We start from the raw sequence: 14,602 nt of genomic DNA on the forward strand, positions 1-14,602 counted from the left end.
GTTAGATGTAAAGTAAACCTAGCTTTACTCTACCTTAACCACCTGTCTCAGTTTTCAGTTTTTCTCTATTCCCTACACTAGATAGTCATAGTCATAGTCATACTTTATTGATCCCGAGGGAAATTGGTTTTCATTACAGTTGCACCATAAATAATTAAATAGTAATAAAACCATAAATAATTAAATAGTAATATGTAAATTATGCCAGGAAATAAGTCCAGGACCAGCCTATCGGCTCAGGGTGTCTGACCCTCCAAGGGAGGAGTTGTAAAGTTTGATGGCAACAGGCAGGAATGACTTCCTATGATGCTCAGTGTTGCATCTCGGTGGAATGAGTCTCTGGCTGAATGTACTCCTGTGCCCAACCAGTACATTATGTAGTGGATGGGAGACATTGTCCAAGATTGCATGCAACTTGGACAGCATTCCCTTTTCAGACACCACCGTCAGAGAGTCCAGTTCCATCCCCACAACATCACTGGCCTTACGAATGAGTTTGTTGACTCTATTGGTGTCTGCTACCCTCAGCCTGCTGCACCAGCACACAACAGCAAACATGATAGCACTGGCCATCACAGACCCGTAGAACATCCTCAGCATGGTGTTATTAGAATACTTTTGCCAACATCGACAAAACTGACCTACTGCTATACAAACATTGTTCATCAGACCCTCATGATCAGCAAATGACCACAAGGACTGCTATCAAAAATGAAACCGATGCTACTCTTACTTCAAATGGCTTTGTATGACTCTACATTGCGTTGTTGGAAGTACACTATGAGCTTGGCAATTGCATCAAGCCACCATTAATGGTATTAGCAATTGGCTTAGCCTTTTCACAGGGTAGCCAGGAAGGGACATTAAATGAACTGTATTAAAAACTTAACCTTTTATTCAAGGTCTATGAGCTTGTTGGTGCTTCTGCCACCAGTGAGGTGGAACAAAGAGTGAATCCATCTCTTACAACAGACTGGGCTCAAAACTCAGGATTGGAAAGGATCAGGCTAGCACCATTGTTGTAGTCCTTCTACTACATTGGGGTTGAAACTATAGAGTTATAAATATGATTGCAGCTCTTTAATTAGATTCAAATGTATTCTTACCTTCAAAAAGCAGTGTGAGGGTATCAGCATAGGTAACTGCTGCCCTACGATCACTCATCTCAGTGCTCAGTGCCAACTGAAGGTTTTCTTCAGCTTTTTTTGCAATCTTCAAAAGTAAAAGAAAATATCCAAATTGTACAAAGACTTAACTAAGTGCAATTCACATCCCAGCCAAGGATATTGCAATAGGAACTACGTATCCAACCCACTCCCTTTAGTGTTGCTGATCCAATGACAAACACAATTGATCCTTATTCAGACTAAACTGGCATATTCTGGTCATCTACCTACAGGAAAAATATCAACAAGACTGAAAAGAGTGCAGATACAATTTACAAGGATGTTGCTGGGACATAAGGACCTAGGTTACAGGTAAAGTTTGAATAGGTTAAGACTTTATTCCCTACAGCATAGGAGAATGAGGGGAGATTTGATACTGGTATACAAAATTATGAGGGCTATAGATTCCATAAATGGAGGCTGGCTTTTTTCCCCAATGAGATCAAATGAGACAAGAACTAGAGGTCATATAATAGCTTAAGGGTGAAAGGTGAAATATTTAAGGGGAACATGAGGAACTTTATTCAGAGAACGGAAAGAGTGTGGAATGAGCTGCCAGCAGAAGTGATAGGTGTGGGTTTGATTTCAATGCTTTGGTTAAGTACATGGATCAGAGGGGTTTGGAGGGCTATGTTCCAGATGCAGGTCTATGGGACTAGACAGAGTAATAGTTCGACATGGACTAGATGGGCCAAAGGACCTATTTTATACTGTACTGCTCTATGACTCTAAAGGTTGGTACCTTCAACAGTGTGGTAATCCTTTGGTGTTGCATAACAAAATGATAAGTCAAGATTTCAACATGAAGATTTAGAATACATTAGTCTCTATGTCTAAATCACAGAAACACCAACACAGCAGCAGGAGGGTGCCCTCCACGGAAGGAGGAACAGCCCAGTTGTCCAAAGAAACCGACCATCCTTCTGCTCTCCTTGGCCCTTTACCTGTTTACAAAGGTACTCTGAGAACTTGCTCAGTCCTTCTTCGTGCAATCCCAGTAAAGGGAAGATCTTGAAGAAACGTTCCACCTGTGGCAGGTCACCTTCCATGATGGCTACATCAAATTTCTCAGCAACAATCACCCTGAGCCGCTGGTCTGCCTCTTGCAAAAGCTTAAGGTTTGCATCAATGACATTAGCTGTTGGGAAATGTAGCTACAATTAGCTCAGGAAATATTATAGATCCATTTATTTATTCATTTTGCTGCTAACTATATGCTCAGTTTAACTAAACATGCTGCTACTGATAATTAGATCATCATGTTCCACGATCAATCTCCTGTTATTCCATGTCTAGATTTAGTGCTCAACATACACTCAGTGGCCACTTTGTTCGGTACAGGAGTGGAACCCATGTGGTCTTCTGGTGCTGTAGCTCATCCACTTCAAGGCTTGATGTGTTGTGTGTTCTGAGATCTCTTCTGTATACCACTGTTGTAATGCGTGGTTATTTGAGTTACAGTCCTTTTCCTGTCAGCTTGAACCAGTCTGGCCATTCTCCTCTTTTCCTTTCTCATTAACAAGACACTCGTTAACAAAACTGCTGCTCATGAATGTATTTTTGTTTTTCACACCACTCTCTAAACTCTAGAGACTGTTGTGCATGAAAATCTCAGGGGACCAGCAGTTTCTGAGATACTCATACCAACTGTCTGGCATCAACAATCAGTTTATGGTCACTGACACTACATTTCTTCCCCATTCTGACATTGGCTCTGAACACAACTGAACCGCTTAACCATGTCTGCATGTGTTTGTGCACTGAGTTGCTGCCACATGATTGGCTGATTAGATATTTGCATTAATGAACAGGTGTACCTAATAAAGTGACCACTGAGTGTATTTTTAGACAATACACACCAAATTCCTTCATCACAATCCTTGAATACCTCCTGTCCCAAAAAAAGCAGGACCATCCAATCTCACCCACCTAATTAATGCTACTCTGATTCCATTCATCAGCAATACCACTGATATTGACATCAGTGGCACTTACACTCCACTGACAGTCAATTTGGGTTTCAGCAGGATTTCTCTCCGTTTCGTACCTCATTGTAGCCTTGGTCACACAGGTCATGTAGCGACCAATACAGGACTGATTGCTCTTGATATCAAGGCTGCACTTGACCATTGGCTTCATTTCTAGCTCTACCAGGATCCCTTGATGTCACATTTCAATGAATGGTTTCCCTCACAGAAGTTGCCTGTGCCCAACCACCTTACACCTCTGTAAACTGCCAAGGAAACACTTGAGCCAATTTGGATTTCATAGAGACATACAGGACAAAAACACACACTTACACCCAACTTGTCCATGCTGACTAAGATAGCCATCCGAGCTGGTCTCACTGTTGGGATTTGGCCCACATCCTTTCCTTCACCATGCATCTCTCTACATATATTTTAAACATTGTAATTGTATTCTCCTCTTGAGCTTCTGCTGGCAATTTATTCTATATACTCACTACCCTCTGTGTGGAATAAGTTAATTCTCAGGTCCCTTATAAATCCTTCCCTCACCTTAAATCTACGTCCTCTAATTTTAGAGATCTCTACAATGGCAAAAAGACCATTCAACTTGCCATGCCATCTTTCTGCACCTTTTCTAGCTGGTGACCAGAGCTGTGCACAATATACTGGCTTTGGAGGTGGTGCACAATATTCCAAGTGTAGTCTCACCAATAACCTGTATAGTTAGATCATAAGACATAGGAGTAGAATTCGGCCATTTGACCCATCAAGTCTGCTCTGTCATTCAATCATAGCCGATCCTTCTTTCCCATCCTCAGCACCACTCCCCGAGAGGGGGGAAGAATGCCACATCTGCTCTCAGGATGAGGTCTTTCACTCCAGGATGAAGGAGATGTCCTTTTTTAAAGAAACGGGCTTCCTTCTTCCACCATCAACTCTGCTCTCAAACGCATCTCTCCCATTTCACACACATCTGCTCTCACCCCATCCTCCCGCCACCCCACTAGGGATAGGGTTACCTCCCCCTTTCTTTCTCCCTAGGCCTCCCGTCCCATGATCCTCTCCCTTCTCCAGCCTTGTATCCCTTTTGCCAATCAACTTTCCTGCTCTTAGCTCTATCCCTCCCCCTCCTGTCTTCTCCTATCATTTCAGATCTCCCCCTCCCCCTTTCAAATCTCTTACTATCTCTTCTTTCAGTTAGTCCTGACGAAGGGTCTCGGCCCGAAACATCGACTGTACTTCTTCCTATGGATGCTGTCTGGCCTGTTGCGTTCCACCAGCATTTTGTGTGTGTTGCTTGAATAAGCTTCAAGACCTTGCCCTTAATACCTTCTTGTGCAATGGGATCTTCTATTTCCTTACTTGCAGGCCGCAGTCAGTTTGGATTGGCAACATCTCCTCCACAATCTCCATCAGCACAGATGCTTCACCAGGCTGTGTGCTTAGTCCATGCTCTGCTTACCTTACAATTATGATGGTGTGGCTAAGCATAGCTCCAATGCCATATTTATTAAGTGTGCTGATGACACCATTGTTGCAGGCCAATCAAAGATGGTGACAAATCAGCATATAGGAGGAACATTGAAAATCTAGCTGAGTGGTGCCATAACAACAACCTCTTACTCAATGTCAGCAAGACCAAGGAGCTGATTACTGACCTCAGGAGGAGGAAATCAGAGATTTATGAGCCAGTCCTCAGTGGGGGATCAGAAGTGGAGAGGGTTAGCAAATTTAAATTCCTCTGAGGATCTATCCTGGACCCAGCATATAAGTGCAATTATGAATAAATCACATAAAAGTTTGCAAAGATCCAACATGACATCTAAAACCTTGACAAACGTTTTCAGAGGTGTGGTGGAGGGTATATTCACTGGTTATATTACATCACAGTCTGGTGTGGAAACACCAATGCTCTTGAACAGAAAGTCCTGATAAAAGTAGTAGACATGATCCAGTCCATCACAGGTAAAGGCCTCCCCACCATTGAGCACATTGACATGGAGCATTGTCACAGGAAAGCAGCATCTATCATAAGACTTCCACCACCCAAGTCATGCTCCCTTTTACCTGATGGCAACAGTGAGGTGGTACAGGAGCCTCAGGATTCACACCACCAGGTTCAGAAACAGTTATTACCCCTCAATCAGAGCAGATAACTGCACTCAACTTCACTTGCCTCATGATTGTTCTCACGTTAGACCATAAAACTATAAGAGCAGAAGTAGGCCATTCAGCCCATTGAGCCTGCTCTGCTATTCAATCATGGGCTGATCCAATTCTTCCAGTCATCCCCACTCCCCTGTTTTCCCCCCATACCCCTTGATGCCCTGGCTAATCAAGAACCTATCTATCTCTGCCTTAAATGCACCCAATGACTTGGCCTCCACAGCTGCTCATGGCAACAAATTCCACAGATTTACCACCCTCTGACTAAAGTAATTTCTCCGCATCTCAGTTGTAAGAGGACATCTTTCAATCCTGAAGCCGTGCCCTCTTGTCCTAGAATCCCCAACCATGGGAAATTACTTTGCTATGTTTAATCTGTTCAGGCTTTTTAACATTCAGAATGTTTCTATGAGATCCCCCCCCCCCCCATTCTCCTGAACTCCAGGGAATACGGCCCAAAAACTGCCAGATGTTCCTCGTACAGCAACCCTTTCATTCCTGGAATCATTCCCGTGAACCTTCTCTGAACCCTCTCCAATGCCAGTATATCCTTTCTAAAATAAGGAGCCCAAAACTGCACACAATACTCCAAGTGCGGTCTCACGAGTGCTTTATAGAGCCTCAACATCACATCCCTGCTCTTATATTCTATACCTCTAGAAATGAATGCCAACATTGCATTCGCCTTCTTCACCACTGACTCAACCTGGAGGTTAACCTTTAGCGTATCCTGCACAAGGACTCTCAAGTCCCTTTGCATCTCTGCATTTTGAATTCTCTCCCCATCTAAAAGTCTGCCCGTTTATTTCTTCCACCAAAGTACATGACGATACACTTTCCAACATTGTATTTCATTTGCTACTTCTTTGCCCATTCCCTCAAATTACCTAAGTCTCTCTGCGGGCTCTCTGATTGCTCAACACTACCTGCTCCTCCACCTGTCTCTGTATCGTCGGCAAATTTAGCCACAAATCCATGAATACCGTAGTCCAAATCATTGACATACATTGTAAAAAGCAGTGGTCCCAACACCGACCCCTGTGGAACTCCACTGGTAACCGGCAGCCAGCCAGAATAGGATCCCTTTATTCTCACTCTCTGTTTTCTGCCGACCAGCCAATGCTTCACCCATACTAGTAATTTCCCTGTAATTCCATGGGCTCTTATCTTGCTATGCAGCCTCACATGTGGCACCTTGTCAAAGGCCTTCTGAAAATCCAAGTACACCACGTCTATCACATCTCCTTTGTCTACCCTGCTTGTAATTTTCTCAAAGAATTGCAGTATGTTTGTCAGGCAGGATCTTCCTTTCAGGAAACCATGCTGGCTTTGGCCTATCTTGTCATGTGCCTCCAGGTACGCCGTAATCTCATCCCTAAAAATCGATTCCAACAACTTCACAATCACCGATGTCAGGTTAACAGGTCTATAGTTTCCATTCTGCTGCCTCACACCCTTCTTAAATAGTTGCATAACATTTGCAATTTTCCAGTCATCCGGTACAATGCCAGAATCTATCATTCTTGAAAGATCATTGTTAAGGCCTCCGCAATCTCTCCAGCTACTTCCTTCTGAACCCGAGGGTGCATTCCATCAGGTCCAGGAGATTTATCCGCCCTCAGACCATTAAGCTTTCTGAGCACCTTCTCAGTCACAATTTTCACTGCATAAACTTCACTTTCCTGAAACTCTTGAACGTCCAGTATACTGCAGACATCTTCCACTGTGAAGACTAATGCAAAATACACATTCAGTTCCTCTACCATCTCTGCATCTCTCATTACAATATCTCCAGCGTCATTTTGTATTGGTCCTATATCTACCCTCGATTCTCTTTTACCCTTATATACTTAAAAAAGCTTTTAGTATCTTCTTTGATATTAGTTGCCAGCTTCCTCTCATAATCTTTTCCTTCCGAATGACCTTCTTAGTTTCCTTCTGCAAGTTTTTAAGAGCTAGCCAATCCTCTATCTTCCCACTAGCTCTGGCTTCCTTGTATGCCCTGTCTTTTGCTTTTACTTTGGCTCTGACTTCACTTGTCAGCCACAGTAGTGTCCTTCTTCCCTTTAAAAATTTCCTCTTATTTGGAATATATCTGTTTTGCACTTCCCTCATTTTTCACAGAAACTCCAGCCATTGCTGCTCTGCTGTCCTTCCTGCAAATGTCCCTTTCCAGTCAACTTTGGTCACTTCCCCTCTCATGCCATTGTAACTTCCTTTACTCCACTGAAATACCGACACATTGGATTTTATTTTTTCCCTCTCAAATTTCAATGTGAATTCGATCATATTGTGATCACTGTTCCCTAAGGGTTCCTTAACCTTAAGCTCTCTTATCACCTCCGGATCATTGCACAACACCCAATCCAGCACAGCTGATACCCTAGTGGGCTCAACAACAAGCTGTTCTAAAAAGCCATACCTTAGACATTCTACAAATTCTCTCTCTTGAGGTCCAGTACTGGCCTGGTTTTCCCAATCCACTTTCATCTTAAAATCCCCAACGATGATTATGATATTGCCTTTCTGACGCACCTTTTCTATCTCCTGCTGTAATTTGTATTCCACTTCCCAACTGCTGTTTGGAGGCCTGTATACAACTGCCATTAGGGTCTTTTTATCCTTGCCCTTTCTTAACTCAACCCATAGAGACTCTACACCTTCCAATCCTAAGTAACCTCTTTCCAATGATTTAATATTATTTCTTACACACAGAGCCACACCACCCCCTCTGCTGACCAACCTATCTTTCCGATATACCCTATATCCTTGGACGTTCAGCTCCCAATGGCAGCCATCCTTTAGCCAAGTTTCAGAGATGGCCACAACATCATATTTGCCAATCTGTAGCTGAATTTCAAGATCGTCCATTTTATTCCTTATGCTGCATGCATTCAAATACAGCATTCTCAGTCCAGTATTTGTTGCTTTCTGTTATAACTGCATCACACCTCTATTGTCCTGTAACTCATTTTGATTAAGCCTGATCTCCTGCCTGTTCTTTCTATAACCTCTGTTGCACACTATCTTTGATTTATTTCTGTTTTCTCCTTCCTCAGCCCTATCAATCTGGTTCCCATCCCCCCCGCCAAATTAGTTTAAACCCTCCCTTACAGCTCTATTAAATGTGCCTGCTAGGTTATTCGACCCCTTTGGGTTCAGGTGTAACCCATCCTTTTTGTACAGGTCGTACCTCCCCCAGAAGAGGCCCCAGTGATCCACGAATCTGAAGTCCTGTTCCCTACACCAGTCCCTCAGCCACACATTAATATGCCTGATCATGCTATTCTTGCACTCGTTAGCACGTGGCACAGGCAGCAATCCTGAGATTACTACCCTAGAGGTCCTGCCTTACAGCTTCCAACCCAACTCCCTGAATTCTCTCTGCAGGAACTCCTCCCTTTTTCTACCTATGTCATTGGTACCAATGTGTACCAAGACTTCTGGCTGTTCACCCTCTCCCTTCAGAATACTCTGCACCCGATCCGAGACATCCTGTACCCTGGCACCTGGGAGGCAACACACCATACGAGTATCTCTATCAGGCTGACAGAACCTCCTGTCTGTTCTCCTCACTATGGAATCCCCTATGACTACCACATTTTTCATCCTCCTCTTTCCCTTCTGCACCACGGAACTAGGATCAGTGCCAGAGACCCGATTGCCATGGTTGTACTCTGTCAGGTCATCCCCCTCATCTATACCCAAAATGAAATATCGATTACTGAGGGGGATGGCCACAGGGGTGCTCTCTACAATCTGAGCGCTTTGCCTCACTTCCTTGACCGTCACCCACTTATCTGACTTCTGCAGCCTCAGGGTGACTAATTCCCTGTAACTCCTCTCTATCTCCTCTTCATTCTCCCTAATAAGCTGTAGGTCATCGAGTGCAGCTCCAGATCCCTAACACGGTCTCTCAGGAGCTGCATCTCGGTGCACCTGGTGCAGATGTGGCCATCTGGGAGACCGGAAGATTCCCAGGATTCCCACATCCAATACCCAGAGCAAAGTACTGTCCCTACCAACATGATCTCTATTCCTCAAAAACAAATGCAAAGAAAAACCAAACGCAAAGTCCACTTACCTCGCCGAAGCCTGAATGAGCAGAGGCCACTTGCGAGTTCTCAGTATTTATTACTATTTAATTTTTTTCTTTATTTTTGAATTTGCACAGTTTGGTGTCTTCTGCACACTGATTGTCCACTCTGTTGATACGGTCTTTCATTGATTCTACTATGCTTATTTGATTAATTGAGTATGCCCACAAAAAATGAATCACAAGGTTGTATATAGTGACATATATCAACCTTGATAATAAATTTACTTTGAAAGCATTCTCTTTGTGCTCTTAACGATGTTGTATTTGACTGCTAACTCTTTGTAATTCATACTCAAGAACACATTTGTTGTCTTTTTTTCTATTTAGTTGATTAAACTGTGTTTTGATTCCTCTTACTGAAATGTATAACCTCACATTTTCCCCATATTAAACTCCATTTTCCAAGTTTTAACCCAGTGAGTCCATCCCATTGTGGGTCACAAGTATCCTCATCACAACCTGCACTTTAACCAGTTTTCAAGTCACCAACATAAGGGGTGAATAAACAATTTCATTTACCAGTACATGAGAAACCAGCAAGGATACGGGTTCAGGCCTACTACTGCACAATCAGAAAGGATTAATTAATAAACTGGTAGTTGAAAGGTCAGTGGGGAAGAATGCATTAGTTTACTTTGAAACCAGTATCTTATATTCATACAAAGCAAACTACGGAAGTATAAGATGTGAGATGCCCATTGCAGATTGGAAGACTACACTAACAGGTATGAGCATAATGGCTTACATTTAAGGAATACCCAGTTTCATCAAATAGCTGTTGCTTTAAGGCAGGAAAATTGGACCAAAAAAAGTCTATGACTAATAAGAGATTCTAGAAAGTATTAGATCAAAAGAAAAGGCTGAAGGGCAGCAAGTTGAAAAATGAGGAAACTTCAAATTCAGCAGAGGAAGACAAAGAAATCAGTATGTAAAAGGCAAACAGAAATCTAGCCAGAGGCATAAAAACAGACTAAGGTTCCCTGTGAATATGTAAATTGCCTAAACAATGGAGACTACAGTGAGGTGAGGGCTTGGCTAGTATAGACTGGGAACACAGGCTACATGGTAGGAGAGTTGAGGAACAGTGGAAGACTTTCAAAGAGTTTTCACAGTGCTCAACAAAAGTATATTCCAGTTAAAAGCAATGACAGTAAGGGTGGGGAGAGCCAGCCTTGGATAACTAAGTAAATAAAAGAAGGCATCAAACTAAAAACTCGTGCATACAAAGTCACCAAGTGTAGTGGGAAACTGAAAGATTGGGAAAACTTTAAAAATCAACAAAGTATCTCAAGCGAGCAATAAAGAAAGAGAAGCTAGTTTATGAAAATAACCTAGCACAAAATATAAAAACGAATAGTAAAACTTTTTATAATTATATAAAGCAGAAAAAGGTGGCTGAAGTGAATGTAGGCCCCTTGGAGGACGAGAAGGGGGAAATGAAATTAGGTAATGAGGAAATGGCTGAGGCTTTGAGTGACTACTTTGTGTCGGTCTTCATGGTGGAGGACACATCTAAAGATGTTATGAATGTGATGGGAGGTGAGGACCTCAATACAATAGCTATCACTAAAGAGGTCGTGCTGAGCAAACTTGTAGGCCTGAAGATAGATAAGTCCCCTGGTCCTGATGGAATGTATTCCAGCGTACTGAAAGAAATGGCAGAAGTTATAGTAGAGGCTTTGGAGATAATTTACCAAAATTCTCTGGACTCTGGGCAGGTCCCGGCGGATTGGAAGATGGAGAATGTCATGCCACTGTTCAAAAAAAGGTGTAGACAAAAGTCAGGTAACTATAGGCCAGTTAGTTTAACATCTGTAATTGGGAAAATGCTTGAAGCTATCATTAAAGAAGAAATAGTGAGGCATCTGGAAAGAAATGGATCCATCAGGCAGACGCAGCATGGATTCAGCAAAGGCAAGTCCTGTTTGACAAACTTACTGGATATAACAAGCGCACTGGATAGAGAGAAACAAATGGACGTTATTTACTTGGATTTCCAGAAGGTGTTCAATAAGGTGCCACATAAAAGAATTATCCATACAATAAGGATGCATAAAGTTGGGGGTGATGTATTAACATGGGTACAGGATTGGTTAACTAATAGAAAGCAGAGTTGGGATACACGGGTGTCACTCTGGTTGGCAATCAGTGATGAGCGGTGTGCCGCAGGGGTATACATTAACGATCTGAAAGAGGGGACCGAATGATATACATGATATACATTATATCTCGTTTTGGATGCGGTTGAGGGGGGGTGACCTGACAGAGGACAACCACGGCGATTGGGTCTCTGGCACTGAGCCTGGTTCCGCGGTGCAGAAGGGAAAGAGGAAGATGATGTTCGTGATATGCATTAATGATCTGGAAGAGGGGACCTAGAGTAGTGTATCTAAGTTTTCTGATGATACTAAATTGAGTGGAAAAGCAAATTGTGCAGAAGATACGCAGAGTCTGCAGAGGGATATAGACAGGTTAAATGAGTGGGCAAGGGTCTGGCAGATGGAGTACAATGCTGGTAAATGCAAGGTCGTCCACTTTGGAAGGAAAAATGGAAGATCAAATTATTATGTAAATGGTAGAAGATTGCAGCATGCTGGTGTGCAGAGGGATGGGAGTGCTTGTGCGTGAATCACAAAAGGTTGGTTTGCAGGTGCAGCAGGCTATCAAGAAGGCAAATGGAGCGTTGGAATTCATCGCTAGAGGGATTGAATTTAAGAGCAGGGAGGTTATGCTGCAACTGTACAGGGTACTGGTGAGGTCTCATCTGGAGTACTGCATGCAGTTCTGGTCTCCTTACTTGAGGAAGAATATTCTGGCTTTTGAGGTGGTGCAGAGGAGGTTCACAAGGTTGATTCTAGAGGTGAGGGGGTTAGACTTTGCGGAGAGATTGAGTCGCCTGCGACTGTACTCGCTGGAATTCAGAAGAACAAGAGGAAATCTTATAGAAACATAAAATTATGCAAGGGATAGATAAGATAGAAGCAGGAATGTTGTTTCCACTGGGAGGTGAGACTAGAACTTGGGGACATAGTCTCGAGATTCAGAGGAGTAGATTTAGGATGGAGATAAGGAGGAACTGCTTTTCCCAGAGAGTGGTGAACCTGTGGAATTCTCTGTCCAATGAAGCAGTGGAGGCTACCTCAGTAAATATATTTAAGACAAGTCTAGATAGATTTTTGCATAGTAGGGGAATTAGGAGTCATTCGGAAAGGGCAGGTAGGTGGAGATGAGTCCATGGTCAGATTAGCCATGATCTTATTGAATGGCGGAGCAGGCTTGATGGCCCAAATGGCCTACTCTTGCTCCTATTTTTTTTATGTTCTTGTGAAATAGATTGACGAAATGATAATGTTGCTCCCTTACAGATTGAAACCAAGGATTTTACAACAGGGAAAATGAAATGGCAAAGAAACTGTTCAAAAACTTAAACTAGAGAAAATCTGCAAATGCTAGAAATCCAAGCAACACACACACAATGCCGGAGGAACTCGGCAGACCAGGCAGCATCTACGGAAAACAGTACAGTCGTCATTTCAGGCCAAGACCCTGCAGCAGTATAGAAACTTCAAACAAGAGAAAATCTGCGGTTGTTCGTGTTTTCATAGAAGATGGCACAGAAAACCCTAAATTTAATGGAGGACTAAAATTCCAGAATGAATAAGGGCTAAAAGAAATTATCATTGATTAGAAAACTGATTGAAAAAGACAATATATCTCCAGAATCTGACAAGCCGTATCCAAAAATTTTGGAAGGAGTGGATATGTTGAGGATGCACTCTCTAGTTTTGCCCTTCCAAAATTCCATGGATCTTTTCTATAATGGAAAATAGTAAAAGTAACCTCACTATCTAAAGGAGAAAAAGTACAGCAAAAAACCCCCCAGTACCACCCATACTGGGGAAATATCGGAATCCGTCATTAATAAACTAAAAAATAATGCAAGAATCTCACCTGGGTTCCAAAGGCAAAATTCCCACCTTATCACAGTCATGAGACCGAAGACTAAACAAGGTAGTATTTTAAGATCCTTACCCTCCTTCCCCTGCCGACTGAGTTCAATTACAGACTTGTCGAGTGACAGGTAGCGATGGATATGTGCAGCTGCCTGCTCGTAGTCCTCATTGCGCAGGGCTGTCTGCACTCCATCAGTGCAGAACTTAAGATCCAAGATGTCATCTGCGCGTTGAATAGCTTGGTAAATCCGATTCTATAATACATATTTAAGACTATGATTACCACACAAACCTTTACAAAGTATTCTTCTATTCATACTTCCCATTCCCCCCTCCCCCCCCCCAGGCTCTTATCCGCTGCGAATCACAGACTATCCCACTGTCCAAAACTGCAGGTGACAGGCTCACCCTCAAGGCCTTGGCCAACTCATCTAACTAGCGCAAGAGTTCAGACATTTACTCTCAGTGCACGTCAGATTTTAGTAATCCTCCTTTTGAAGTGCAGAGTAGCTTGTGTACCTGACTTGGTCCACTGGGTTTCATAGATCAGAAAGTCTGAAACTGGATTTTCAGAATGTGAACCTCATGCAGGTGAGAGCTGGAAGAGCAGGGAAGATGGGAAAGCAGCTAAAGTGCTCAATTTATGGCAAGGAAAGTCACTGAAAGACAGTAGCATCCAGTAATGGTTGTGTTAGCACTAATGCTCATCTCGATGAAAACACTCTGATGTTACCCATATCGGAGCTCGGACATGAAGAATAGCCACAAGTAAAACAGGTGCCAGCACCCAGAGAACTCCATCTATCACAGGAGAATCAATGACCTCATAAGTTGTATTCCCAGTTATTAACATACAGCTGATCCTTGCATTACAAGAAGGTTTGCATTCCTAAATTGGGTCATACCACAATTTTCCATAAGGCAAAGCCATGTCATCTGTGCATGCATCAACAAGCTAAAAACAAAGAGTTTTACACTCAGTTACATTCTTTCATAAAAATTCTTACGAGCAAATTTTAATCCGTATTTCAATTTTTTGGATACTGTATTTGTTTTGTGAAGTCTGGAAGGGGAAATTTCGCTACCCAAATAGCTATAATGTGGGAAGGGGCAGGGATGGTGGGGTCTCCTCTACTAAAGTTTATAAGATTGTTGGATTCAATTTCCAAAATGTTAAATGAATGCACTGCAAAAGCCAAGAGGGTTTCTGATAAAGTAGCAACTATATTAAAAGATAACAGTGCACTG

General features: G+C 42.7%; 1 protein-coding gene across 1 annotated transcript in view; it reads right to left on the reverse strand.

The window, feature by feature from the left end:
* Window positions 1-14,602, reverse strand: part of cog4 (component of oligomeric golgi complex 4) — a 79,431-nt gene that overhangs the window by 47,134 nt on the left and 17,695 nt on the right. The window contains exons 4-6 of the mRNA XM_072279287.1: window positions 13,434-13,608; window positions 2,111-2,304; window positions 1,107-1,212 (exon numbers count right to left, since the gene is read on the reverse strand). Of these exons, the coding sequence (XP_072135388.1) occupies window positions 1,107-1,212; window positions 2,111-2,304; window positions 13,434-13,608 (475 nt within the window). The remainder of the gene's footprint in view (window positions 1-1,106; window positions 1,213-2,110; window positions 2,305-13,433; window positions 13,609-14,602) is intronic.

This window comes from Mobula birostris, chromosome 15 (genome assembly GCF_030028105.1).
Source record: "Mobula birostris isolate sMobBir1 chromosome 15, sMobBir1.hap1, whole genome shotgun sequence".
In the NCBI taxonomy this organism is placed as follows: Eukaryota; Metazoa; Chordata; class Chondrichthyes; order Myliobatiformes; family Myliobatidae; genus Mobula; species Mobula birostris.